Genomic DNA, 27,260 nt, shown 5'->3' on the forward strand with positions numbered 1-27,260 from the left:
ATTTTACTCAACATTGCTCTTTTACCTTTCTGTTGCCGGGCGCCGACATTTCCCACAATGCATTTTGGCAGTCAGCAGTTGAGTTGGTGGATTCAGGTCCATGTTGTGGGTAGTAGTAGCAGGTCATGAAGCCAAAAGCTTCACGATGAAGAGCCAAGCCACACAAGTGTTGTAAGTTCATTGATTTCCAACTACAAGTCTTCAGATCCAACTGACATTTAGTGCAAGTGACAGCATGTCGTTCATCTGGATCTCTTTGGAGATGTGCAAGACCTCATCCATTTTTGCTTTTTGCACAGATGCAGGGGAACTTGCTTATATTTATAACTTACGAATGCAACATGATGAATGAAATTGCTGAACTTCCCCTTCAGGCCCACGAGTGCATGGCCAAGCTAGCGCCACTCATTCATGCAGTCATAATGTCTGACACACAGTGACCACAATCCTGATTCGTTGCCACTATAGACAGAGCAGATTGGTGTCTCACTTGTTAACCGGGGTCATAAAGGGACTGGTAAACAGAGTATAAAAACACTGTGTGAGTGTCTGACAGAGAAAGAGAGAGAGAGAGAGAGAGAGAGAGAGAGAGAGAGAGAGAGAGAGAGTCAGAGTCAGAGACAGAGACAGAGACAGAGACAGAGACAGAGACAGAGACAGAGACAGAGAGAGAGAGTGAGGTGAGTTGTGTGCATGTGAACTATTTGGCAACTTTCATTTTGTATTGAAAAGAGGTGACTGTGTGCGTATGTGAGATCTGATCCTGAGGCCCGGGCCAGCGGCGCTGTCGAGGATCAGAGCTGATGACCTCAGCACCTCTGTGTGGCAGCGAGTTACCAGGAGTACGGCGAGTGTTTGCAGCCAAAGCAAATATATAATGTGGAAAGGAGGTAACAACAGAGAGCACACTGAAAGAGGAAATGAGATTGACTGAGTGTAATTATAAAGAAGAAAGAAAAGCTCACGGACTGAGTCCTGGATCATGTATTACAGTGATTAGGTAATGAAATAATGACATCAATGAAACTACTCGTTTTTCTTCTTTTTTTTTTTTACATGTTGAATTCTTTTTTGTGCATCCAGGTACAGGAAACACGTCACAACCAGCACCGAATCTGGTGCAGCCTGTGCTGTTCCACATCTTTCAAGTCTGCTCACACTTAAAATGAAAGCGTTGGCATCGTGAGTAACAATAGCTCCAAGTCCTCTTGTATCTGATAGGGCTGTAACAGCAACAACAACAACAATAAAAAAAAAACGCACACTCTGTTATGTGTGTAAGACATGAAAGAGAGGTTTGGCTTTTGTACATGCAGCAGCTCAGCGTTTGATTCAAGGTGAACGTCCTGGCAAAAACTCCTCTGGCAGCAGTCGAACTATTCGCCGAAAGGACCACCAAACACGAGCGTGAGCACATTGTGCTTGTAGCAGAGGTCCTTAACACTCACAGCTATAGATGATTAATGGCTGGATGGAGTTACACCTCCTTACAGCAGCCTGTTGTGCAGATCAGAGCGCCCCCCGCTGTTTCTGTACCACATTGCTGTCATCATCTCAGTGAAGTGCAACCAGCTGGAACCTGCTTCTGAGGAATAAAGTGTCAGTGGTGGCTAATTCTGTTGTTACCCTGTAGATGTAGACCAGAGGGTTTGATCCACATTAATATATTATCGGCAGATCGAAGAAACTAGACAGACGTGCACTTTTTATTCTTTACTTCTTCTCTCTGTAATTTTACGACCAGATTTACACACACACACGCACACACGCACACACGCACGGATTTGTTAAAGGCCTATCTGACAGATCAAGCAGAGTCAAGCGGTTTCATTTCGCATTAAACATAGTCATACAAAATATATCTCCTAGAAATGTGTGTGTGTGTGTGTGTGTGTGTGTGTGTGTGTGTGTGGCAGCCAGCCATCGCCAGAGGTTTATAGCTCCTGGTCATTGTGTTTCCTCTGTGCATTTTAGCGGTGTGTGTATGTGTGTGGCCTTGTACGCAATTATTTGTGAAACCGACAGCAGGATATGCAACAAAGAGTCATGCATTTTCTTTCAATCTTTGTCTGCAGGCATGGAAGCCCTGTGGGGGCAAACAAACAAGGCCGCAACTGAATGTAGCAGCTTGATACAGTTGCACAAAGAGATCTCAGTCAGCAGAGGTCAGCACAAAGTAGACTGATTTGCAATAAAGTTTAGGACGGGATTCTGTGCACACCGTCTACTCCCTGTGTGCATCATTTCTAATTAGCGGTTGTCATTACTTGTGATTGGAATTTTCATTTTTACTGCATGAGATCACGTTAGCTGAATTATTTAACTCAAAAGTAAAACATTTTTAGTGTTTAAGATTTTATGTTGAACCTGATAGACCCCCGCATTTACTTTGCAGGTAAGCCCTTGACATTTGTTTTTGCCAAAAGGTTTCTTGAGAGAAACTGTAGTATTGCTAAAGCATGTGTGTATTTGTTTGGTGGTGTGAAGTGGAATGCAGACTTCTGGGAGGGTACTTAGGGGAAAGTTTGCGGGGTCATCTCAATTTGCCAGGGGTGATCCTAGGTTAATCCATCACTCATTAGCTCTCACAGATAAGACACAACGTGGGGTGAGGGGCTGGGAGTCCACACTTTCTCTCGCTCCCTGTCTCTCCTCTTTCTTCCACACAGGACAATGTCTTCTCTGTGGCTTTAAGAAAGTACACAAAAAGAAACGGAGCCTATTTTAAAGAATAAATCCATGGTCCTGCCCTCTTCGCTCACCTTTTCCTCTCTTATTAACCCTTTTCATGATGCTGGCCCTGAAGCCTCTGGGGTAATACACCCAATTAATTAAGCGGGGTGTCTCAAGGAAGAAGAGGAAGAAAATTGTGCTGGCGTCAGCTCATTTAGCTTCTTCACGGGGACCATGATAGAAAGAGGAAAGACAGAGAAAATGACTTCAGGAGAAAAAGCTGGGGAGATTGTAAAAGACGAGTGGAGAACAAGATAAAGACAGAGGCTCTTGACACAGCATGCTACCAGTAAATTCTATTTAAATAGCTTCCACTGCTGATGGGTTGCAGAATAAGAGCTCATGTGGGAGGTGTGTGTCTTGAAGCAGCTGTGGGGACCCTCCTCCCCTCCCTGAATAAGTCATCAGGTTCCCACATGAGTCCCAGCACCGCTTCTAATAACACAGGGTCCATATCACTGGAGGATGACAAAGCAAACAAATGGGCCTAATTAAGGGGGTCGATAAGGAAATTATAAGGAAATTGAGTCATTAATGGTAATGTTTGTGTTATGAGATGATTGAGGCGAAAATTCATTTTCAAAAGGGGGGCCACGGATGGTTTGTTTAGTTTTTTTTTTTATGAAGCTGCAAGACTTAAAGCTGTAGCGTCTTGGAGAAGAACTTGGCCTTATAGTCTCATTTATTCTGCCTATCTCTTGCACTGGTTCCCCCAGAGATCCTCACAGCTATTGAAATGATTATCTGTAAGATCTCTTTAGAAATCCAGATGTGCACCTGATAATAAAAACAACATGGAGAATGTGCTTCACCTTCCCTCTTTGTTTTGGTTGTATGTTCTCCTGCTCAGACGGGACCATTCGCTGGCTGGAGATGAAAGTTGAGGTGGAGCATGAGGTACAGCCAATGGGAAATGATCATCCTGTCCGCCAGGATAGACAGAAAGTATGGGGTGAAGGAGGAGGGAGATGGATAGAGGAATGGATCACAGTCAGAAGTAACCGGTGAGGCGCTCTCTTTCCCAGTGCGGTTTTTCATCAGCTCCATCTACACTCAGCTCTGTCAGCGAGCTCTGACGCCGTAATCAGTAGCTGATGCAGATGTGCTGCTGTCGCTAGTTTCAGGCTTTTTAAGACAAATATGACTTCATATTGAATTGCCTCTCTATATAAAAGCATACTAACTGATTTTTTTTGTTTCGTTTTGCTGTCAAGTCCACTCAGCATGACCTTTTTAGCCAACGATTGTGACTTAAGGAGCTATATATTCATCCATCAAGTATATTTCACTAAAAAGGTGGTTTGGATGGAAGGTGCTTGCAATAAATGGTGGTAAAAACAGCACATGACCCTTTTAAAGATTATGATTAATGGCCACAAGCATCACCAGGCTGCCGTCTGTGCAGTTTAAGCATTAAAAGCATCCCGCACTGAGATGCTACGTGATTTTAAAGGATTTAGCAATGTTTTTAATGATCATATTTAAAGTTCACACCTGCCAAAGACACTACAGATGGAAAAAAAAGTTGTGGTTTAATTTGCAAAACAAACAAAAAAATAATCATTTTGTAACAACTTTATCACCACCAACAGCATGCTGATCTAGACATCACTGCTCAGTATTCATTTTCAGTATTTACACCTTAATATATGTTTTTGCACCTAATTCAACAATTTCAGCAAAAAAAACGCGCACACACGTAGGGATACACAAATCACAAACTATATTATCTATAGGGAGTGCAGGTGTAAACACAAATTCATGCCAAATATCTGCTTGTGTGATCAGACTAACAACTTTCCACATCTCACCACTTCTTCTGTGAAACCTGCGGCCTTTTTCCTTTGCCACCGTTTCATAAAGCGAGACCTCTCAGCAGCACATTTTCTGCTTTCAGACAGAGTAACGGTATTGAGTTTCTGTTACAGAGTTTCCACGGCAGTGGGCGGGAAATTAAATTAACTGAGAGTCCTAATAACAAACAAGGCTGACGAAAAAATAAAGAATGAGGCGATCACAAACAGAGATAGAGGGGGAAAAAGAAACAGACGAGTTAGGTTTAAGGAGAAGAAAAACAGTGGCCAGTGTTTAGGTTGCTGCCAGGGCCGGTGACCTCATCGGAAATGACACCCCTCCTGCCAGCAGAGAGGATTTCGGATATTATATGGTGTGGGCTACAGTACAATGGGCAGGTTGTGAACGTGTTGATTGTGGAGTGGGGTGTGTGACCGTAAAAACCTGATAAGATGCGATCAACTTGATCCACGTCAAGTGTTTTGAAAGGTCCTCTGGTGAGTTTTCGTAGTCTCATAAGTCAGCCGCAAGATATTCAGCCCGAAAAGCAAAAAAAAAACAGAACAGAGAGGTCAAAGTATTTTCTGCCGCCATTTTCATTAGATTAAGTTTAAGTGGCCTATTTGATAATTGCAGTCAATTTTCCTGGCCCACGGAGCAGCACAATCATTGTGCAGAAGAGAGTCGACCGTCCTGCCAGAGCAAATACAAAGGAATATCCACAGAATCAATAACACAGTGGTGGAAATATTATCCTTGACATAAGTTACACAACCACTCTCTTTCTTTCACAGGTGGCATTACATTGGTCTTTGTATTGAACTTTCCTTCTCAGTATATCCCAAGGCTATCGAGCGGTGTAGTGGTCAACAGGTTAGCCTCCCAGCGAGGATATCCCCAGTTCTTGTCTTCTTGGGGGCTTTTCTTTGTGACATTTGGATGCATGTAGGCTGTTTTGGACAGGTGATAATGATAAAGGATAGATCTAAGAGAAAGGTAGCAGTGTTGGAGCGGCATCAATGAACAGTGAGACATTTTGGAAATACGTTATACGACTGTCCCCCAGTGTCGATAATCATAGACAACAAGCAGCAACTCCAGCAGCACAAGAAATAAATTGTAACATTTGTTGTTTTTTTTTAGCTCAGCCTCCCTTGTCTGAATAAATCTTTAACATAAGTTAAATAATGAGGTGAGTACCCTCTTTTTAATCTTCTGGGTCGTCAACATCAGAACATCATTTCATCCATGATTCATCTTTGTTCTTCATAGTATTTACTTTGAACGAGTGCCCATAGGTTTCAGTTTGAGCTCCTTTTCATTGAGAATTATTCTTTCTGTGTTTCAGTGTCCACTTATAATTAGTCTACCTTGAAAAATAGCAACTATTGTCTATTGTCACATGATTAGTGCAGTGAAATTGTGCTTTTATTGCAAGAATGTTGAGTTTGCTTTCTGTGTGTCATTCACTTGCTTGCTCTGGCAAAGACCAGTCCTCCCCTCATTAATTGCCTTCTGCCGATGACTAAATTACAATGAGGTTTTAGGTTTCTGGATCAGAGGGGTCTTTTCCCTTCCATCTCCACTTCCCAAATGTATCCTTCCTGCCTGAGTCAGAAGTGTCACATTCGCTTACTGAAGATGTGAAATGCTGCAATTTTTTTTTTGTTAGAAAACACTTTCCCTTAGAAGGGCTACTGTTCCAGCGTCGCAATTAGAGCAGTGGATTTATGTAAATGTGTCTGCGTGTGAGTATCGTGTGCACGGCTCCTTGTCCCTGTGCTGAACGGCGGGCACCGCGCCACCGTAGAGAAATGCAGTCAGTGTGGTTCTGGAGCCAGTACAGTAAAAATATCTCGGCTCCATCAGTGTCAGAAACAATCGTCTTGGACCAAACCAGCTGCTACGGCGCCTTAATGTGCAGAATCCCGTCTGCTGGAGCTGCTGCAGGACGGCAGCAGGCTGCTCCTTTTCCAACACTAATGAAGCCCTTCAACGGTTCATGTAATCGGACCAATGCAACAACAAAGTGACAATGTCAATGTCTTTTTAAAGTCCTAAAACATTTTATCTTCTGGCTGTTTATAATGGCAGCGTAAATAAACTCCAGACTTTTCTTTTCTAAATAGAATTAAAATAATTTTTTGGAGTTCTGATTGTAAAGTGTCTTTTCAATGTTAATGAAAAAGATAAATGGAGACAAATCGTTGTGATTAATTGGATGTATTACCGTTTAATCAAAAGATTTGCAATTCTTTCTTTTTTTAATTTGATCCATAGTATTTCATTATACTGTTTCAATTGTATTGTTCACTGCGACTGCATGTTGATAACAGATTCAACATTAATGTCTGAACAATGTTTTTGGATTGAAGATCTAGTCATTGGGAAGACGCTGCTCTGGAAAATGATACGCACTGTGTTTGAATTGCATTTCTAGCATTATATTTCCTATGGTCTTGGATTGTGATCCATAACTGAGATTCAAATCCAGATCAGAATTTTTTTTTTTATAGCCCAAAGAAAATATGCTTCATAAAAGTGTTGAAAATGCTCGCACACACTCTTGCCACATTTTGATCCTTTTGATCCTCTCTGAAATGTGTAACACTACGTGGCCTTTTTCCTCCCCCCCTGCATTTACTGTAAGCATGCATGCTCTCCCATAGTTCCATAGTTTTATAAGGCAATCAAAGTTAAGTACATGAAGTGTGTAATGTACTAACAGGTCTGGAAGATTATAAAGGATTTTGTTCAACAACAAAATTGCTGATTATTGCTGAGGCAGTTCACCACAGCCTGCAGCTTGTAATTATGGAGTTCCCTTTGTCATTCATTGACATACGAATTACACTAAGCTGCAGGTTTTTGCTAATGCAGCTCTTCACTCAATAACAGTCCCTTGAGAAAAACTGCAGTCTTTTATTTGCAAAAGTTTTTGTGAGTTCAACAACTCTGCAGTGCAGTGTTTACAGAGCACATGGATCCTCACCTAAAACAAAAGTTGTTGCAATGACCACATAATTCCTTTTTTCACATGCGAGCATGAGCCTTTAACGTTCATCTCCCCATTCCACTGCCTCTTCCAAGAAAAAACAATTCCTGAGCAGTGGCACAAATTCTATTTATTATTGGCTTCACAGTACATTTGTGCCTGCCATAAGACTGAGTCAGGAATACGGGAAAAAGCAAACACAGGCTGTTTCCAGGACAAACGCCCTCTGAGGTGCACACCGAGGGGTTAAAAAATGAGAGCAAGACATTGAGGAATTCAGGTTAAAGTTTAAGAGTGTGCCGTTTTAAAGATGGATGCGAGCTGAGCACAATAAATGTGTCACAGACGTGAAGGAGCTGGCTCTCAGAAGCTTCCTGCTCACTCCCTCCCCAAGTTCTGTCTTCAATGCCAGATGCAATGAAAACGTTCATAATGCTGCATTACTGACAGTCAATTCTGATGAAATCTGGGATAAGACTACATTTCTGTTTTGATTCTGAAAAACGGAACTTTTCTTTGATTGTGCACTATAACTGACTAATCGTGGTCATTTTTTTCAATCGACTGTAAATGTTCTCATTTTTAGACACTTCATTCATTTGTCCTTGTGTGTGCTTTGCCTTCTTAAAAGTTCTAACAGTGAGACCGTTTTGACCACTAAAGAGTATTTTGGATTTCAGCCTTTAAATTGAAAAATTCTTAATTTGTTTTCCTGCCTGTCTGAATGGATCTGTTTCTACATTCATCCAGCCGACCTCAGTGTATTTACGTAGTTCTCTTCATGTTGTAACTTTACTATGTCTTTCATTAATACTGTTTGGAGAAACGGCTGCACAACAATGCATCTGTTGACAAGGATATTCATGCACTTTAGAGTTTTTATATTATAATTTGGTCTTGAGCCGTTGTGCTCCCGGACAGTGTAAAGGAGTTAGTAGTTAACAGGTTGTAAAAGAGGCTGAGCCGCCAAGACGTGGAATCTCAGTTCTGTGCGAGGTTCAACAGAAGGAACGAACAAAAAAGAGATGAAGAGGATTGAGAGAAGGCGAAGAGACATGTTTTGACTGTTTTAGTTCAGTTCAGTCTTATTAAAGACAGATATTTATTTTTTTTATTCTACATTCCTTCTTTCCACTTTTTCACTCCCTTGTTTCCCCGATCCTCTTCTCTTCACTTCTCATCTTTTTTCTCTTCTTCTAATGGCATCAGAGAATGCCTGGTTCTCCCAGAAAAGTTGATTCTGGACTGTGACTCAGTTGAGAGAGCAGGTCATCTTCAGGACACAAAGTTAGCCAGTAAATCCCCTGTCTTGCCGTGTCCATGTGTCAAATTGTCCTCCCCCCCCCCCCCCCCCCCCCCCCCCCCCCCCCCCCCCCCCCCCCCCCCCCCACCCCAACCCCCCCCCCCCCCCAACTTGTCTCACCACTGGTATGTCATTATGCAAGTGCTTAAAAGTCCATTCACCATTTCTGACAGCTACTGTACTTATGGGGACTTGATTTGTTTTAAGAATGTGTCAAGGTCAAACTCTTCCCAACTTCTCAATACGACTAACCCGTAGAGGTTTGTGATCTTTGTAAGTTTGTAAGTTCAAATCCTCCACTTTTGCGTTTGATCACAAGCAACCTAAAGCAATACTAACCTGTGAAGACATTTAATGAAAAACATTACGGCCCGATTTTACTCAGTTACTTTATTTAACAACAAAAACATACTGCGCCTGTTGGCTTGAATTATTGAAATACATTCAACTCACTTTGAATGACCCTGAAGTCCCTGAAGGGCTCATTTGAAAAACCTCCACAGCAATGAAAGTGTGTTGACCTTCTGCTGATATTATCGTCTGCTGCCATTTGAACGCAACATGGACATTTCCCCCTAGAAGATGAAGCCGAAAAGCAGATAGTTGCAGCAACAACATGTATCAATGATTTACATCACATTTTTAGGCATTTATCCTGTAGAAACACATCCAAAAGAACATTTCTATCTTATCCTTAATCCAACATTCATGGCGTGTCGGTCCAATGTGGAAACACTTTCCAAAGTAAGGTAGTGAACGCCTTTTCCTAAGGGGCACATACTGTAAAGTGTGAAATGTGTTTAAGAGGGGGGAAAAAAGCAACCAAGAAGAGAAAGGAAGAGCAAAGCCAATCAGACTGCGAATGAAGAGATTCCATGTCTTTCTTCCCCTTTTCTCAGAGTCACAAAAGAATATATGCTGTCTGCCTTTTCCTGTCTTTTTCTTTGCCTAAAGGGCCAAATTAACTTGTCTAATCTTCTAAACATCTAATCTTCAAACGTTGTTTATTTTCTCGGCTCACAGCTGCCAATCAGTGTTGGCCGACCACATTTTGTTATAATACCGAGGTTCTTAAATCTTTAAGTGAGCATTGTTGGAGCGGAGTGATGGCCTTAATTGCAGAGGCTGTGGGATTAGTATGAATCACAGTTATGGAGGAGCGTGAGGGAGCCGCGTGTAAGCTTCATCTCGTTTTTCGAGCACTGACAGCGGCGGCCCATCCCTATCAGCCTCAGGGCCAGCAATACACGGGACGACCTGCCAGGAGTAAAACCAAAACAATATAGATTTGCTAGTCCCATAGAAACCGAGCTCACAAAATAAACAGACCGGAGGTGATGTTTGACATGAGCGGGGAGAGCACTTGTTTTGGGAAGATTTGGAGACCCGTCGTGTCTGTTTGCGCGTATGCGTGTCGCATTCGCTCGAAGCCGGAGCGGAGCTTGTGGATGTGTGATGCTCACAGCCGAGGAGACAGCGTGAGGTAATGGCTGGATGTAAAACAAAAGAAAGTGAAGATGGTAGACAAAGTTTAATTTTCTTGCCTCTGACAGCCAGGTGGCAAGGAGCTGTGCAATGGAAGCAAAGCATTGAACCGATTTACAGATAATGCTTGAAGAGGATAAAAGTCTGCGATAGTTCACACTGTGATTATCAGATCAGGGACTGATGGCAGAAAGAAACGTCAGGCACTCGTTTCAATAATCCACATTTGCTTTAAAAAGGAAACATTGCCCCTTCAGTCAAACACATTATGTTCACACCACATTTCCACTCAAGGCCTCTCAGTAAAAACCTCATCTGCTCTCTTAAGTGGTATTCCCGATACAGGAACTGTAAATCCAGTTAGTTCCAATCATCATCACGCTCAGGGCAAAAATCTTTTGCCGTTGTGCCCAACATCCGTTCACACATAAGGCTCCTGAATACTGCGGTGACACGGTGCTGCCAACCCTGTCAGCTCAGCATCCCTAAAGACTTATTTGCAGGAAACGCACAGGACGCATTCGCTGTTCAAAACTATGTGGCATGTTGTTTACTACCTAAATGTTTTGTGTTATCACACAGCAGATCGTTGTGTGAACGTTATGGAGGTTTTATGTAGATGCCACTCGAAGCATCGCGCCGCTCCTAAAGCTGTCACTCCCTCACGCTATTAAGACAGCTGCTCTCAGTGGGCATTGTTCAGTGGAGATCTATGGGGACCTGACAAGCCTAAGAATCGTTATTCACCCTAAAGGGTCTTTCAGGGCTATAGTGCTGAATAGACCCTGCCAATGTCATCCTCCACCCATGGCATTTTTATGGCATAGCAGACATACAGACAACGCACCCTCATCAGCTCCTCTATGGCTCTCGCCTTTTATTCGGGCACTGTATGTCAGCTGGTGTTTTCCCATACACATGAACTGGAGGAGATCTTTTCCAGGCAGCTCCAATTTATCTCGGAATTACTCACACAAACACACACACACTTTAAGGCCAATGGATGCGCAAATAAAGACAGACTGGAGGAAAGGCAGCCACTCCTCCGTGCGCACGCTTTCTCTCACACATGCACGCACACCTTCTCACACACACATCGCTCAATACACACCACTCAGACAAAAGACCCTTGATTACTCAGCAAATGGATGTGCCGCTGATCACAGGGCAGCCCTTTTACAAACTGGTCTATTATGCAGTCTCAGCGTGGGGTGGAAGTGTTGCAGAGGCCCGAGGCAGTGTGGAGCACCGTGCGTGTGTGTGTGTGTGTGTGTGTGTGTGTGTGTGTGTGTGTGTGTGTGTGTGTGTGTGTGTGTGTGTGTGTGTGTGTGTGTGTGTGTGTGTGTGTGTGTGTGTGTGTGTGTGTGTGTGTGTGTGTGTGCATCCAGGCTGAGAAGTGCTCCCATGCTGTGCTGCCTAACGAGAGGGCAGGTCAGCCATTAAATGGGCACTAATGCGGGAAATTGGAGGCCATTAGGCCTTTCTTTGTTGTTGTGGATCTGTGTGGCTTGTTAGACTCTTGAAAAAGGAAAGGCCTTATTAGCCCCCACATGCAGACTGAGAGTGAATATATGGGCCATTTAGCTCGGCATAGAGCAGGCCGGCCTGCTGCTGGAGGCTGTGGCAGATTCTACGTCGGAACATACACAAATACAATGATCAAATGTTTGAAAATCACATTTGGCTTTTTAGGTGCATTTTGCCTCGTGCACTATAGACCAAACCCCAAAACAGACATGCCCTTTTGAGGATAGATCTCCTTTGTGGAAACAAAGCTCATAACAGTGCCGTATTTATCTAATCAGATTTTGTATGTTTTTAAAATTTAAAGGATAGTTAATGTATTTGTACAAAGCTGCGGTAGAACACAAAATTAAGGCATTAAGAAATCAAAAATTATAATATGAACATTATGACTCAACACATAAGCCTTTAATCAGAACATACAAATTGATGTTTATTTAAGTGTTATGGAATCCCCAGAAGTCTAATTCCTCTCAATCTTTTTTTATACAAAGCTTGTGCTTTGTTTGTATTTTCACTTGCAGTTATTATCATACACTTCATGTTGTATACTTTCACCGTGAGTAGACATGGATAATGAGCTGTGTAGATGTCAGCTTAGATGGTATTCATTTGAATTTAATATAAATCCATAGCTTAGTATTAACCTACGCTCTGCTGCTAATAGCTTCATGAGGGATCCCTGCTTGTTCTGAGGCAAGACAGTTCTCACAGCTCTTTAGTTGCTTCAGTCAGATAATCAGAAAACATTTTATCACCCACTGACAGAACATGCACCATCGCTTCTGCCCAGTCCCACTGGAAATAGCATAATTTTCTCCAAAAACTCCTAGAAAACATCCGAATGATGAATTATGGAAAAAAAGAGGTAAATAAGAAGCTTGACTGGCAGAAAAAATTTGAAAAAATGTCTGATGAGTGAGTCAAGGCTGCTCAACAGCAAATGGAATCTGTTAACTGGAAATCTGCCGTCGCTGCATATTTAATCAGCCTTTGATAATCCAGCAGATCTGATGAATATTCTGTATGACTTCATCTCAATTAGCCAAGTCTGCTCGAGATGGGCCTGCAGCTACCTCCAGCACCAGATTGATCTCCTTCAATCCCTCTGTCTGCCTCTCTCGTATTTTCCATTTCTAAATATTTCCCACTCATTCGTTCTCATCTTATCTCAATGTGATTTCCCTATTTTAGCACTCTCTTCTCCCCCTGGTGCAGGGTGTACGGCTTATTAAAAACTCACTGAAACATGGCCTTCTTTGGGGGCAGCAGAGATCCAGAGTTTAGTTTGGGTCATTAGAGACACGGCGAAGAGGGCCAGAGGGCTCACAGGGGGCTAACGTGCTGCGGCTAATTGGCTGCAATAAAGGAATTAAATTAGCCTGATATAATCTCTGCAGTGGGCGCCTCACTCTCCCATCCGCTCCCCTTCCCACTCCCCTGCACGCTCACTCCATCACCTCCAAGTTTCATGGCAACTCCCGGGTTGTTTCCCACCATGCGTGTACATCAAACAGGTTCGCACATTCAGAAACCCTCAGCTCCCCACGCAATTCACACATCCATCACGTTATCAGTGTTTCTTCGACTTTCCATGTTCTTTTTCCCCTGAATTCTCCCAACACCTCATTATAATATGTGTTCTAGCTGCAGCTCCAGGAAATGTCAGGGATAGAAATGAAATAAGGCGTAAGACGTTTTGGTTTTGCCGAAGTCTGATTATATAGTTAATAAAGTCGAGGCGTTCTTTTCTCTTTTCTTTAAACTGCCGTGGCTCTTGCTCTTTGTGAAAATACAATATTTAGTAACATTATGAGAGGGTGATTTGATTGCTTTAGACAAAAAGCAGACATGCTTTGTCTAGACAAATATAATGAACAGGTTGATTCCAAATTGTGTTTATTTTCTTATAAAGGATTTAAACATGTTATGTCAACATTTAAAATAATACCATTAAAATACCACAATAGCAGTAACGAAATCAAAGTTCAAACAAAATACTGGATTGAGCAAATCTATCATCTCCATCCTGATTACTCCCTATTAGCGCTTTTTTTTTTTTTTTAATAATCGCTGTGGATACCACGACCACGCCTAAGTCATCAAACACCAGAATATGCGACATTGCTTTGATCTATTAAAGGTTAAATAAACAGTTCATATAAGCCTTGGAAACAGGATACAATTAAATCAATTATCGGCATGATTTATAAGCTGATGTGTGATTATACGAAGAAAAATATACAGTGTATCTTTGTTGCAATGTGAGCAGAAATACTTACGTCATTTCTCGTTGTTTTGGTTCAAAAGAAAAGGAAATTCTTCCATTGTTTTGGGAGAAACAGTCGTCGTCAGTGATTCAGTGAAATCCACTCGAGAGGGAATCACATACTCTTTATTGGTGTGGTCTGACATCAGTCTGAAAGAAACCTGTCACGGATGTAACATTGCCAATCACACCTACTCAGTGTCAATGAGGAATGTGGAATTTAACGTGTCTTTCAGACATTAAAGAAGTTTAGTTAACACAACATTTTTGTGTCTTACTATAAATAAAATATCTAATTCTCCTCCTCAGGTAATATTCTCTAACTATAGCCTACACTGTAGGGTATTTTTTTACAGATACTTGTTTATTTTATGGAGTCCAGGCTTCCTATTTTATTTTATTTTTTCACAATTGACGGTATCAGAGTTAATGCCTGTTGAATGTATTAAAATAAGTAACTGCCACAATTGTTACACTTACAATTTTGCATGAAAGCTGATTTCATCATTTTATCTGGCCTCCTTTATACTTACCATGATCTCAGTTCAAATGCATGTTTTACCAGCACGATCAAAAGTGTGACCCATTACTTGCTTTTCACCATCATTTCTTCTTGAAGGCAATAAAAACATTCACTCGGTTCCATTCTAACACGCTTTCATCTCATTTTCTTATACACGGTTAATCTGTCATGAGGAAATACTGGGATAATGTGCGCACGCATTACACTCACTGGATCTCTTGAATTGGGATTTCTGTGTGACACATCGGATACGATGTTTTGAAACCTGCCGAACTCTCCCAGCATGCGTGTTCTCGGGGAGGCAGAGCAGGCAGCAGGGAGTCTGGGACAATGTGGTACTGACTGCAGTGGGTGTGTATTTCATATTGTTCTGAGCAGGAGACCCCCCCCCCCCCAAAAAAAACGACCCTACGGAACACCATCAGATAATTTAATGCACCACACATAGTGTAGGGGGAGTAGCAAGTTGTTCCAGATAGTTGAGGAACGGTTTCTAAAAAATATGTGCACAGAGAAGTTATGGTGGACTACTGTCCAGCAGGCACAGGACACCCAATATTCTCCCATTAGAAGATTTTAGAAGTTAAATCACTTTTCAGGCCACTGATAGAATTAAAAGTAAGCCGCTCACGTATGTAGTTCCCCCTTGGTGTTCATTTGAAAGTGGGGCACAGACCAGCAGATCTGGGGCGGTGGTGTTGGGTTTGGTTAGCTGTCCTCGTTGAGAGGGTGGTGGAGGTATTGGCGGGAGGAGGGGTGAGACCTCCATAGACCTCGCAAACCACTGCAAGAGAAACCTAATGTAACCTTTGAATGATGGTGTAATATTTGGTCCAGTGTTGTTGAGCCAAACAAAAAACAAAAAAACCCACAATAAGAGATGCTCTCTGTTTTATTTTTGGCTCGCAGGACCGGCCAGTCCAAGAGTTGAAGTAGAAGTGGCAGAGATCACTTGCTTGAGTGTCTCTTTACAACAAATTGTGGCTTTGACCAACATCCCTCAATTATCAGGCTTATCGCAAGTAAGATGAGCTTAACCTCAACCTCCAACTCTTTCGCTAGAATTTTCCCTCTAATTAGCTGAGCGAAGGCTGCCTCAGAGGCTGCTGTAAGATTGAGGTCAGTAGATGGAGGCTGGGAACCACTCAAAGAAACTAATTAGCCAACTTCCCAAAACACACTTGGACACTGCGATGAGGCCTCGTGTTTCTTGGGATGTTTGGGAAACTGAAACTCCCATCACACAAGTCAGAGTCCTGCTAATTTCTAGATTTGGGGGTTGGACTTCTCCAACAGCTGCAGGATTTACATGAAGCTTTATTGTTTGGTAACCGAAAGTAGTTGTGGTCTACTTGACGGGAGGCGTTGAAAGCCTTTGAGTAAACGTCGCTTCATTCAGCTAATTCAGATACACTTGTTTTAAAGGTATCAGTTCACACTTCTATTTACTGCTCACCTGGGGGCGGTTAGAGTCCACCAGTGACTCGCAGTCCAGACTGAAGCAATTAAACTGATTGAAAACAGGCCTGGAGTGTCCTGTAAGGAGAATTCAGTCTTTCTTAACTCTGATGATCAAATTGTATAAAAAAACCAAATGGTTAAATGTTTTTTTGTTTTTTTTGTCATTTGATTCTATTTTTCTACCTTTTGATAGTTTGAATCAGAGGATCGTTGGAGCAAAATTGAACCTTGAAATTCTCCAAGTGCATTTTCCATTGTCTTTCCATATTTTCCTCACCGTTATTTCAGCCATATACCTGTAAACAGATTTTTCTTGAGAAACAGAGAGCAGTTTATTGAGGTGTTGGTTGTGATTATGTTTGCATCTTTTTGAAAATTAGAAACAGTGGAAACTCCTACCATCTACTTAGAATTCAGATGTGTGAGACGTGGTGAAAAACAAAAATACGTTTTGTGTGGTTTGGACTAGAGTTTAAAAATAAATAAAATGCTTTGAATGAAGGCAAACATTTTTAACTGAAAACAACTGAACTTTGTAGGGAAGATGGCAGCTTTTCTATCCAATGAGAAATTGCAGTGTTTAGTTGCGCTGACTATCAAAACTGAAAAATGCAAATATGATGAATTTTGACATCTGAATCAATTTTGTTTATCTTTTTGAACTTTGACGCAGGTCAACCCTTTGGTCTTGTTTCCCCCTTATTTCGCACTGTTCTCACAGTGTTTGGGATATTTGAATAGAAACATACTGCAGTTTTCTTCACGTCTTTATTGTGATCATGGAGTTCTGTCTGTTAAACAAAAAAAGATACATAGGAGACTCCTAAAATTTAAGTCGAGCCCCTGAAACCCATATTATACTTGAGGTTTCTGTTTGAGGGGAAAAGAAAAGAATGTGTTTTTTTTTGTTTTTTTATATGTACTTTTCTGTGAAAGGACACTCTAAAAATAATAAGCTCTAATTCATTATTGGCAAGCAGCAGGCCTGTTTTTTGGCACAAATCATATTTAATAATGCTGCAATTTTTATATAAATACATAAAGCAGGATATTGGACCGTTTGAGTTGAGTGGCGTGGCTCTGCTTTAAAAGTGGAAGTGGTTATGTGTTATTGGAAAGTTTTTGTGGCTGATATGATTTTATGTTTAATTGATAATTGAGACAGGGAACCCCACAGAAAATGAATAATACTGTTGTTTGTATGACAGGCAGATGTTTTACCATGTTGTAGGACACTTGATAAGCTCATGCTGGACAAAATGCATATTTACTTACACATTTTCCATTATCTTTAATTGTTGATTTGATCGAAGCTGTGGTGAGGTCATTTCTAAACCAGTGCATGGAGGTGAACCAATAGTAGCGTCGTCTTTTTTCAGCGCTTCAGGGTGTTAAACAATCTGACATCATTCAGCCGGTTTAGATAAAGTGGTTCTTACTTGTCCCCATTATTTGAGATAATATCTTCTGAAGCACAATATGTTAAAACACAATCTAGCCTTCAGTCCCACACCTTCACATCCAGCTAGTATACTGTCTGGATCACAGCCTCGATGCCCTCCGGGACAATGGTATTATTCTCACCGGGTGCTTTGCTCAGGACAGATCTGAAACAATCTTTGTGGTGTAACAGAGACGTGTCTGCAGGCCTCATGGCAAGCACTGATCCTCCACCGACTCTGCTCCTCTCTACAGTGACCCTTGTTTCCTGCAGCCATACTTAGCGATAGCTTTCACCAGCTCTGTCCTCCGGCTCCAGTCACTTGAAAAGACTAAACCTGCCTCGCGGCATTCACAGGCGGGATTGACAGGCAGCTCACGGTTTTCAACACAGCGACACACAGGTCATACAAGAGCTGTCCAAACACAGAAGTGAATCCACAGACTTACCAGATGAAATCTGTGGCTACAAAAAGTGGCAAAAAAAAAAAAAAAAGAGTCACAAAACACCTGTTAATTGCAGGGTGTTTTACACACATTTTAACCTCTTAACCTCTGTTCTGTCTCATTGGCTCCCAGCACAGACACACAGTATCAGGTTATGGCTATCGGTGGGCTTGAGGGGTTTTCCAGTGGAGCCAGGAAGCAAAGAAATATGTCTGAAAGGCTAAACAATACATGTCATGAGCAGGTGTAAATGTAGCTTAATACAACAATGAGACAGCAGATCTATGACATAAATCCAGTCAAGTGAGAAAATAGGAAGCAGCTTCAAAGAAAACTGTTATTTGCTTGTAAATAGAATAAAAGGAAAGTAATCAGAAAGGGCAAACATGAGTATAGCTCAATCCATACATTGGTATAATAGAAAAAAAATGTATGACATGTAAATGCATGTATACTGTATGGATGCATACAGGGAGACTGGAATATGATGATCACATATTATATCATTTGGGTTTTGAGGAAAACTGGGACCATCAGAGTGCCGACAAACCTCTCTGTGTTAACAGAAAAAAACCGGACCCCATCTTTTAGTCAAGATATGCTTCTTGAGCCTTGATGAAGACGTACATTATTCAACAAAGCTTTTTCAAACAGAAAAGTTGTGATATTCCCAGAAAATATCATGTTTTGTCCTTGTGGCACTAGAAAAAAATATTTTGACATAAATCAGAATTGCACACCAGTAGTCTGAAGCAGGGAGGGACAGTGAGCGCGGAGGCTTCCCCAATTAAACCAACACTATCCTGCAGGGGAGGCAGAAAGCCGGGGAAGCCAAGTCACTACTGATAAACCACAGAGCCTCTGTGTGTGTGCGTGTACTTTTAGTGTGTAGTTTAGATATTGTAATTAGGTCCTTGGAGTGGAGAGAAGGAGTCTCGAGAGTCCCAAAATAACCACTCACATTTAGAAAAAAACCCAAAAAGCAAGATATTTACAAACACTAAAAACACAGAAACAGGCCATTTGAGTTGAGCAGGTACTCGGCTTTCATTCATTTTAATGGAAAGAGACTCAAATAGAGTATAGTATTGTGTATAACCATTCGCATTTGCAAACTGTATCAGAAGTGTTGCAGTTAATAATGCATGAGCGTGTCTGTGGGGGTGTTGGAGGACCTGTGTCTCGGACGGCCAGCCTTAATGAAGTTGGGCATGTCTGCCTCACTGTGCTGCCAGAGAGTCATGAATAAACATCAGCCGGCTAATTAAACTCAGCGTTGGCAACTGTACTCATTAGTAAACAAGCAGCAGAGAAGGATCTCGCACACGCTCACAGGGATTATCATGGGACGGAGGAATGGTAATACCGGGCCTTCACTTTGTGTGTAGTACAGTATGGACTCTGGAGAGCAGGAGAGGACCTTGAGAAACAGAAAGAGGAAGTAAGGAGCAGAAAAGTAAATTTAGTTCAGGAGAGGCAGCACTAGAAATATGCAGCGGTTTACCTCATTATCAGAGAAGTTTAAACTCGGTCTCAGTGTCTGCTGTGGCTTCAAATCGAGGTTTCAGTCTCATACAATCAAACCAAATCAAATAGAAACGTCGATGCCATCAGTGGTTGATACAAACTGTACATTCACATCGTTTTCTAAGTTAAACCTAAGAAACAGTGGCAGCTTGTGGTAAATTTCTTAGGTGGGGCTCTTCATTATTCTTCCCTTTCAGCCAGTGTTAACTTAATCTAAATTCAGTGCGTTTATAGAATATATTTCAACATGGCCTTTTTTAAACTGAAAACTATTGTACTTTTAAACAAATTGTGAATAGAGCACACTTATTAAGATGACACTTTTGTTTACATACTTAGACTTACAACAACAAATACAATTAGATGCTAAATTAGTCCCTTTTAGAAAAGGGATGTGTTTTGGGGCTGGTTTACTTGAAATGACAGTCTGAGATTAGTGAAAACTAAAGATAACTTCAGGTATATTTCCACCAACGCATCAATCCATCTTTCAAAGCATTTTACAATTGTACCTCAAAAAAGAATTGTTAAATAAATTGTGTGCTTTTTTTAAGCTCTTAGATTTCAGTCATGAATAAATATGAGCATGTATAAACATTTATAAACCATCAATAAGCCTGTACACATTTGAATTTTTTCGACACATTTCTGTTTGTGTGCATTTAAAAATAACCATAATGGAGAAAGTTGAATTTGACCTGCAGCTTTTCAGCCAAATTTCTCCTTTTGAACGGGGTAAATTAGCACCCTTAGAAACATTACCATGCTTCTTGTTATTCTTGTACTTACTAAAGCAAACTATAGCACGTGTGTACTGTAGTGTTGGTATCAAATATTTGATCACAAGAGTTCAGTTATTTCCATTGGTAAATAAGAGTATCATCTGTGTATTGTTGACAGTAGTAAGCTGTTACTCATGATATAAATGACAATATTTCCTTGATGTCGGGGCTAAACATTGGTGTGGTAGTATAATATAATATGAATGCTCTTCCCACGGTCAGAAATTATGTGTTTGAGGCTGCTGGTGTCTCAATCTGTTCGCTATGCAGAGAATATTAGGAAATTCATGGTAAAATTTCTTATGGGTACTATTTTAAAGTATAAGATGGAGTAGATAAAATGATAGGAAGCCAAAGCTAAGATATTTTCATGTTGATAAAAATAACATTTTAGAGAACAATTATTGATTATTATAGATTTTATCACTGAAAAAGAAATTTTTTTTTTTTTCATGAACTGTGATAAATCATCATCAGCATTTGCTTTAAAGAGGTGAAGCCAATATCCATGTCATTAGAGTTGAATATATAGCAGCGACATGATATATTTTGTAAAGGGCTAATACACTGGAATATCCTTCCTCGACTCATGCAACACAAACGACTGACAACTGACTGTCGTTTCTTTTACAAATTTCTGATCATCAATGTTGGTCCACCTAAAAACAAATGCCCTCAGTTTTCACGGAAGAATGTTAATTTAACTCAGTAAAACGCAACCATTCACACCATTATAACATGTCTGCCCCTCTGTTGTATTTTCTTCACAGCTTGTAACTGTAATCTTCATGCCCGAAGGTGTCGTTTCAACATGGAGCTCTACAAACTATCAGGGAGGAAAAGTGGAGGCGTCTGCCTCAACTGTCGCCACAACACAGCAGGTCGCCACTGCCACTACTGCAAAGAGGGCTACTACAGAGACCTGTCCAAGCCCATCTCACACAGGAAGGCCTGCAAAGGTACTGAGCTCTTCTTTTTGCCTCCTACTTTGCTGACCGAAAGGGCTTGTGTCTATTTTTGGTTATACTGAAAGAGGCAAGTTCTTATGATACATAGCACCATTAAGACATGAGTTGGTTTACAAGACCTGGAACTGCATTGAACTAATACTTCGAAGCAATATTAACATACAGTTTGAGATCATTCAAAGAAAATGCAAGACCATCAAAAAGTGAAAACATTAGATTAACATTCCAGAAGCCAAAACAGAGCAAGAGCAAACAAATATCGAAACAATGGCTGAAAATGATTCTGGTGAAGTTACAGTCATCACTTCACTGGCAACCTGCAGTGAAGGAACCCAAATCCATCCACTGCTGAAGTTACTTGAGCCTGATATGAAGGCTGTAGATGAATTACAGGAAGCTGAGGGGGGAAGCCAACAGTCTTTGCATTCCTGAGCCTGTCTCACCCTCATCTCCCTCTGTCAGCAAAGATGAGTTGAAGGTCTTTCGGGATTGTGGAGGTCGTGTTGGTATGGGTGGGTTGGGCTGGGTGTTCCCTCATCGACACTGAGTTATTTGGCTTAGTTTGAGGTGGGGTGAGGGGATGACAGGACAAGCAAAACAAACAGAATCGAGGTGTGAAGTGATCTCCTGTGCAGGGCAAAGACGAATGAGGACCCAGGGAAATCGGTTAAAGTGCTGCAGGACAGAAGGAGGAGGAAACGAAGCAAAAAAAAGTCAGAATCAGGAGGTGGGCAGGAGTGTGAAAGACAGGAGCAAGGGAGACGATGGGTAATAAGGAGAGGAAGAGAGGAAAAAGACAAGAGGAGCACGCCCCTACACAGGTGTGCTCGCCACTGAAAGCTGAGTGAATCGCCTGCCATCAGCCCTCACCGCAGCTAATGAGGGTCAAAGAAAGAGAGAAGCAGGAGGAGGAGGAAGGAGGCGGCGGTAACTGAAAAGAGAGAGACTATGTTTTCTCACCTCTCCTGTAGCTGCAGGGAAAGATAACAGGAGCTGAATCCCTGTGCAAACAAGTCCAGAGACACCTCAGAGTCGCTCTGTATGTGGAGAGCTTGTACATACACACACAGAAATACATGCATACCTGTTTGAGGACTTCAGAGCACTCACTTCCAAGGTCTGTCCGAGAGGAAATATTAGCCTCCTGTTGACAGTCTAAGCCTGAGTTTTCTTATATCATTCACCAAGAAGTAAATAAATAAACTCGCACATCAGTCAGTGTCACAGAAGCCTGTCGTAGGAGTAAAACATCTCTAAAACATCAAACACCAAACAAAATCTGGTGTTAGTTTAGATCAAAACAGCGGTTTGCAAAGAGGTGCTTTGTTCAGCTGAACTCCAGACCAATGCAATTCATACCCTTGATGAAATAAATCTGTCTGTTGACACTGTTCACTTTCTTAATTTGCAGTTTTTCCCTTTTGTAGAGGGCGTATCCTTTTGACCTGTTTCATGTAGCTGCAACAAAAACATGCATTAATCTCATGCAAAAGAAAGTTGCACTTGATGCATTCAACCTTATTAAATTCCTGGCATCCAGCAACCCATAGCAAAGCATGCTTTCTTCCCTGAATGACCAAAAATTAATAACAAAGCTTTCGACAAATGTGAGGATATAGTCACCCCGTCCAGTCACTTTTGAGCAATGTGCCTAAACTGAGTTTAACACCTTCCGTGGCTTTGGGCCCATTCGCCTGTCAGCCAGGAATGCAAACACACATTCATCACGACGGGACATTGTGTATCATTAACCCCTATCCTCTGCTGTGTCTCCCAGGCGAGCTTATTATGGAGATTTAACATCATTTCTGTTGTTTTTACATCCCTTCTCATGTGTCCAAGACTTGATTCTTTCAGCATCTCATAACTTCCATTGATCTGGGTTTGTTTCTTAAAATAGAACAGTTAGGTGCCTTATGGTCCTTCTGTGCTTTTCATCACACAACAGAGGAGCGCTCAGCCCGTTAACCTGCAACTGTGCACAAAATCTACTGTTTGCAATATGCAGTAGACATACTCATCAACACTAATGTGGCGATTGAATAATCCTCTTTGATTTGCTTCAGTAAAAAAATTGAAATTTATAAAGCACACTATAGCAGTAATGCAATTTGAATTTATATGTTTTATATTAACTAGCATGTACAGGTGGCAAGAGCAATTAGAAAGGTTAATAAAAAAAGGAAAGAAAAATATAAATACATTAGATTAAACAGAAAACATCTAAACAATTAAATAGAAAAGCATTACGAATAAGAGTACAAGAGTTAAAGATACAGTGCAACATAAAATCAATACTTGTTTCATTACAAGGCAGCAGTAAGCAGCAAGATCTTCAGCCTGGTTTTAGGGCCTGTCCACATGAGGACGCCGTTTCATGTAAACGCACCAGTTTTGGCCGATCATCCACACGGGGCCAGCATTTTATGCGGCCCCCAAATGAATTTTTTTGTAACACGAGTCCCAGAGTGGGGAAATTCTAAAATGATCGAGCAGGTTGAGCTACTGATACTAACAGGTTTAGGATATGTTTAATTTTTTAAGTACCAGGAGGAGCAGCAGGATAAACTTCTATATAACTCAGAGTTTTATAGAAATCTATGAGCAGGAGTCAGCTTCTATATTTCAATGTGTCTTCTTCATTTTTAGTGTATTTGGTGAGTCGCAGCGCCCCTAAAGGCCTGGCATATGTAGTACGTGGCCTTAGGCATCGTGTTAAGCCGTGTTCATAGTAACGTGTGGACAGATTCTTTTGGGAGAATGCCAGGGAGGAAAAAAGATGATTTTGGCTCATGTGGACAGGACCTTAAAAGAACTTAGAGTTAGATTCATATTTCAGTTTTCAGGGAGTTGATTCCAAATATTTGGTGCATAAAAACTAAAAGCAGGTACTGCGTGTTTGGTTCTGAATCTGGGAACAGAAAGCAGGTTTGATCCAGATGACCTGGGAGGTCGAGTTGACTGGCAATTTAACAGAACATCTGAAATGTATTCTGGGCCAAAGACATTACAGGGTTTGTATTGGACCTCAGTCTCCTGGTTTGAGAGTGATGTAAATCTGTGTGTCATCTGCATAGTTATGATAGCACATTCTTTTTTTGTTGTCTAAAATCTTGGCCAATGGGAGCATGCAGATGCCAATCAGACATGGTCCCACGACATAGGCTTGAGGAACTCCACGTGTCATTTTGTTCAGCCCGGACTTTGAATTACTACTTGACACATAGAAGTCCCTTTCTTCTGGATGGGATATAAACAAGGCTGGTCGGTACTGGCCAATGATTCTGATCAACAGTGATGAATCCTGCACTCGGATCACGTAAAACCAGAAGTGAGATTCTCCCACAGCCTGTGTTCAGACGTATGTCATTAAAGACTTTAACAAGAGGTGTCTCAGTGCTGTGACGTGGATTGAAATCTGACTGAAACATATCAAAGGAGCAGGAGAGGGGTATTTTAAGAGTCAATTTTGATACTTTTTTTAAAGTCACAAAAGTGGGAAAAGTGTAAAACTGACCAAAATCAAACGGTCTCAAGGATTTACAGCTTGACAATATGGAGTAAAACACATTGATGTCATTATCTTTGAAGTCTAACTCGGAAGTGCCAGTTTTTATACAAATTTTGAAAAAAACTACACCGTCCCACAAAAAATGTTGATGTGGCTTCTGTGATTGTAGTAAACATTTTTAGTTTGGACAAAACAGGATGAAAGTTTCTAAGTATGATAAACTGCTTGATAAACTTAAAAAAAACAAAAACTAAACATCTCTTATGCGCTCTAATTCCAGATTATAATGATTATTCCCCCCAAAATATTGCAGACATTGTAGGCAAGCAAGATTTGGGTCACCAAATGGAAAACAAATATCTGAATAATTTAAATTTGTTTATTTTGTAACAAATCAAACAAATATAAGGAGCATGACACAACAAAGAAATATGTCACCAATTGAAAGCTTCAGGTCCACTGATGTTGAGCTCCTCTCTTACACAAGAGTGATGACTAATGTCAGTGAATTTTAGATAAATGCATCCAGAGGTGAAGTCAAAAGCCATGAAAATGCACCTGGTTTAAACATCAGCTATGTAAAAAAAACAAAAAACAAAACAACAACAAAACAAACCGGCAATGTATCACATCTGGTTGCAGATCAGTTGATCAACCACAAAAACTTGATAATGATTTCATCTATCAACCCTGCAAGGATTTTGTAAACCTTTATGACAGATAAATGACCAAAGAAATATCAGTTTCAAACGTTAATTAGCAGCTCTCAAAATTAAAATGTTTTATTATATGAAACAATCATTCATCAACATCATTATGATTATTACTGGAAGCAATTATGAGGTAAAAATGTTCTGTGTTCTGTGTTGTTAGGATCAGCCACTTCTTTCTGACACTTTATAGTGAGATTAGTAGTTGTTACTCCCCCAAGCCAAGCCATGTGAGGTATTCTTTCACTACAACTGACAATTTTAGTTTTATCATATTATTATGAAGTGACTGATTTAATTTATGACTTGAGCTGCTCTTTGTTTGGATTATTCTGTCATCAAATGACTTAAAATGAGCACCATCTTGCATCAACATCCATATCAATATAGTTTTTGGACTTTAAAGAACAAGGCAATTACGGTCGACTCAACCTGATTTTGGTCTAAGAATAGTTGAGTCTATATTTAATGTTTTGGTTATAAAATATGGATGATCCCCTTGGCTCCTTGCAGAAGCGTAGTCATGTCCTAAACTGATTTCTCCAGAGTTCACAAACTAGTAATTACTGAATCATCTCACATGAGGGAATTATTTCTCCTTGACTCCTTCAAACTCACTGCTGCCCCTCGCTGAACTCAAGTATAAACACATTTCATCATTGTTTATAAAATTGTCGGCTCACCCAAACAGTTTTGTTCAATTTAATCCATGAAATTTGCCAGAGTTTATGCACCTCCCACCTCCCCCAACTCAGTGTAATTATAACCAACCGCTGTCCAACTTCTGCTGAGGTTTTCCGTTACAGCAAGATAGTTACAATAAAGGATCTGTTGTAATTACCCCAAGCTGACAAATGATACAACACATGAACTGTTTGCTCAGCCAATTATAACATTTTTCCAGCAATATTTGTAGAATTACTGATGGAAATTTGTGTTATTGTACACCATGGTCTCTCTCTTTACAAAAGAACAAACCAACGTTACCACACACCACTTTTTCCCTACGTCAGACACCTTCATAGACTGTCAAGGCTTCGCCCTGCCAAATTCTCTCAGGTTCACCACATCATAACTCAAGATAATTCAATGAAACTCAAACCGCAGAACTAATTTCTGTCCACTCCTCAAGCAGCATGGGCCATGCACCGAAGTGACAGCAATTAAGAGCTTTGGTTATTTATTAAACTCGGGGAAAGGACCTTTCTCTGTGTGGCTTTTGGAAGAGAATAAACGCAGAAGGAGTGCAGGCAGGTCGAGGAGCACAAGAGTTTGCTTTTATATGTGTAACACAATCCTCTTCGAAAGCAGCTCATTTCCATAGGAGGCCATTACGAGTAAAGGAGAGCAGATGCTTATCCACAGCGGAGCGAGCCCTGCCCGGTGGCTACATTTACACGGCAAAATCTATAACTTCACCCCTCATTGAGCGAGAGTGTAAACTTAGAGTAGTCTTCAGTCAGCTCTTGTTTGCATTTTTCACAGTTTAAATTATGAGAGTAAAACAGACATACAGCGTTTGACGGGGAGAAGAAACAGGGTTTACCTGGAAAAGATGCAGCACTCTGTGTGGTCTATGTGAACTCCTCCGACGTTCAACCAAGATAACAAATGCCACCAAAGTTTAATCAGCTGGTGTGTTATCCTTGTTTGTCACCTGGGCATTAAGTCTTATCTTTTGACACCCAAACACAGGTGATTTCCATCTGAACCCATCTCCATGGGAAGTCTGCAATGGACTGGATGACTTGCAGTCCTTACAAAAGTGATCTATGTCCAATAAAAAGA

The 27,260-nt window shown here is 41.0% G+C and overlaps 1 protein-coding gene across 2 annotated transcripts in view; it reads left to right on the top strand.

The window, feature by feature from the left end:
• The window catches only part of ntn1a (netrin 1a), a 57,157-nt gene that overhangs the window by 9,698 nt on the left and 20,199 nt on the right, over positions 1-27,260 (top strand). For both annotated transcript variants that reach the window (XM_080464879.1, XM_080464880.1), the window contains exon 3: positions 21,054-21,242. In XM_080464879.1, the coding sequence (XP_080321005.1) occupies positions 21,054-21,242 (189 nt within the window). The remainder of the gene's footprint in view (positions 1-21,053; positions 21,243-27,260) is intronic.

The sequence above is a fragment of the Lipophrys pholis genome, assembly GCF_963383615.2.
Source record: "Lipophrys pholis genome assembly, chromosome: 5".
Taxonomy (NCBI): Eukaryota; Metazoa; Chordata; class Actinopteri; order Blenniiformes; family Blenniidae; genus Lipophrys; species Lipophrys pholis.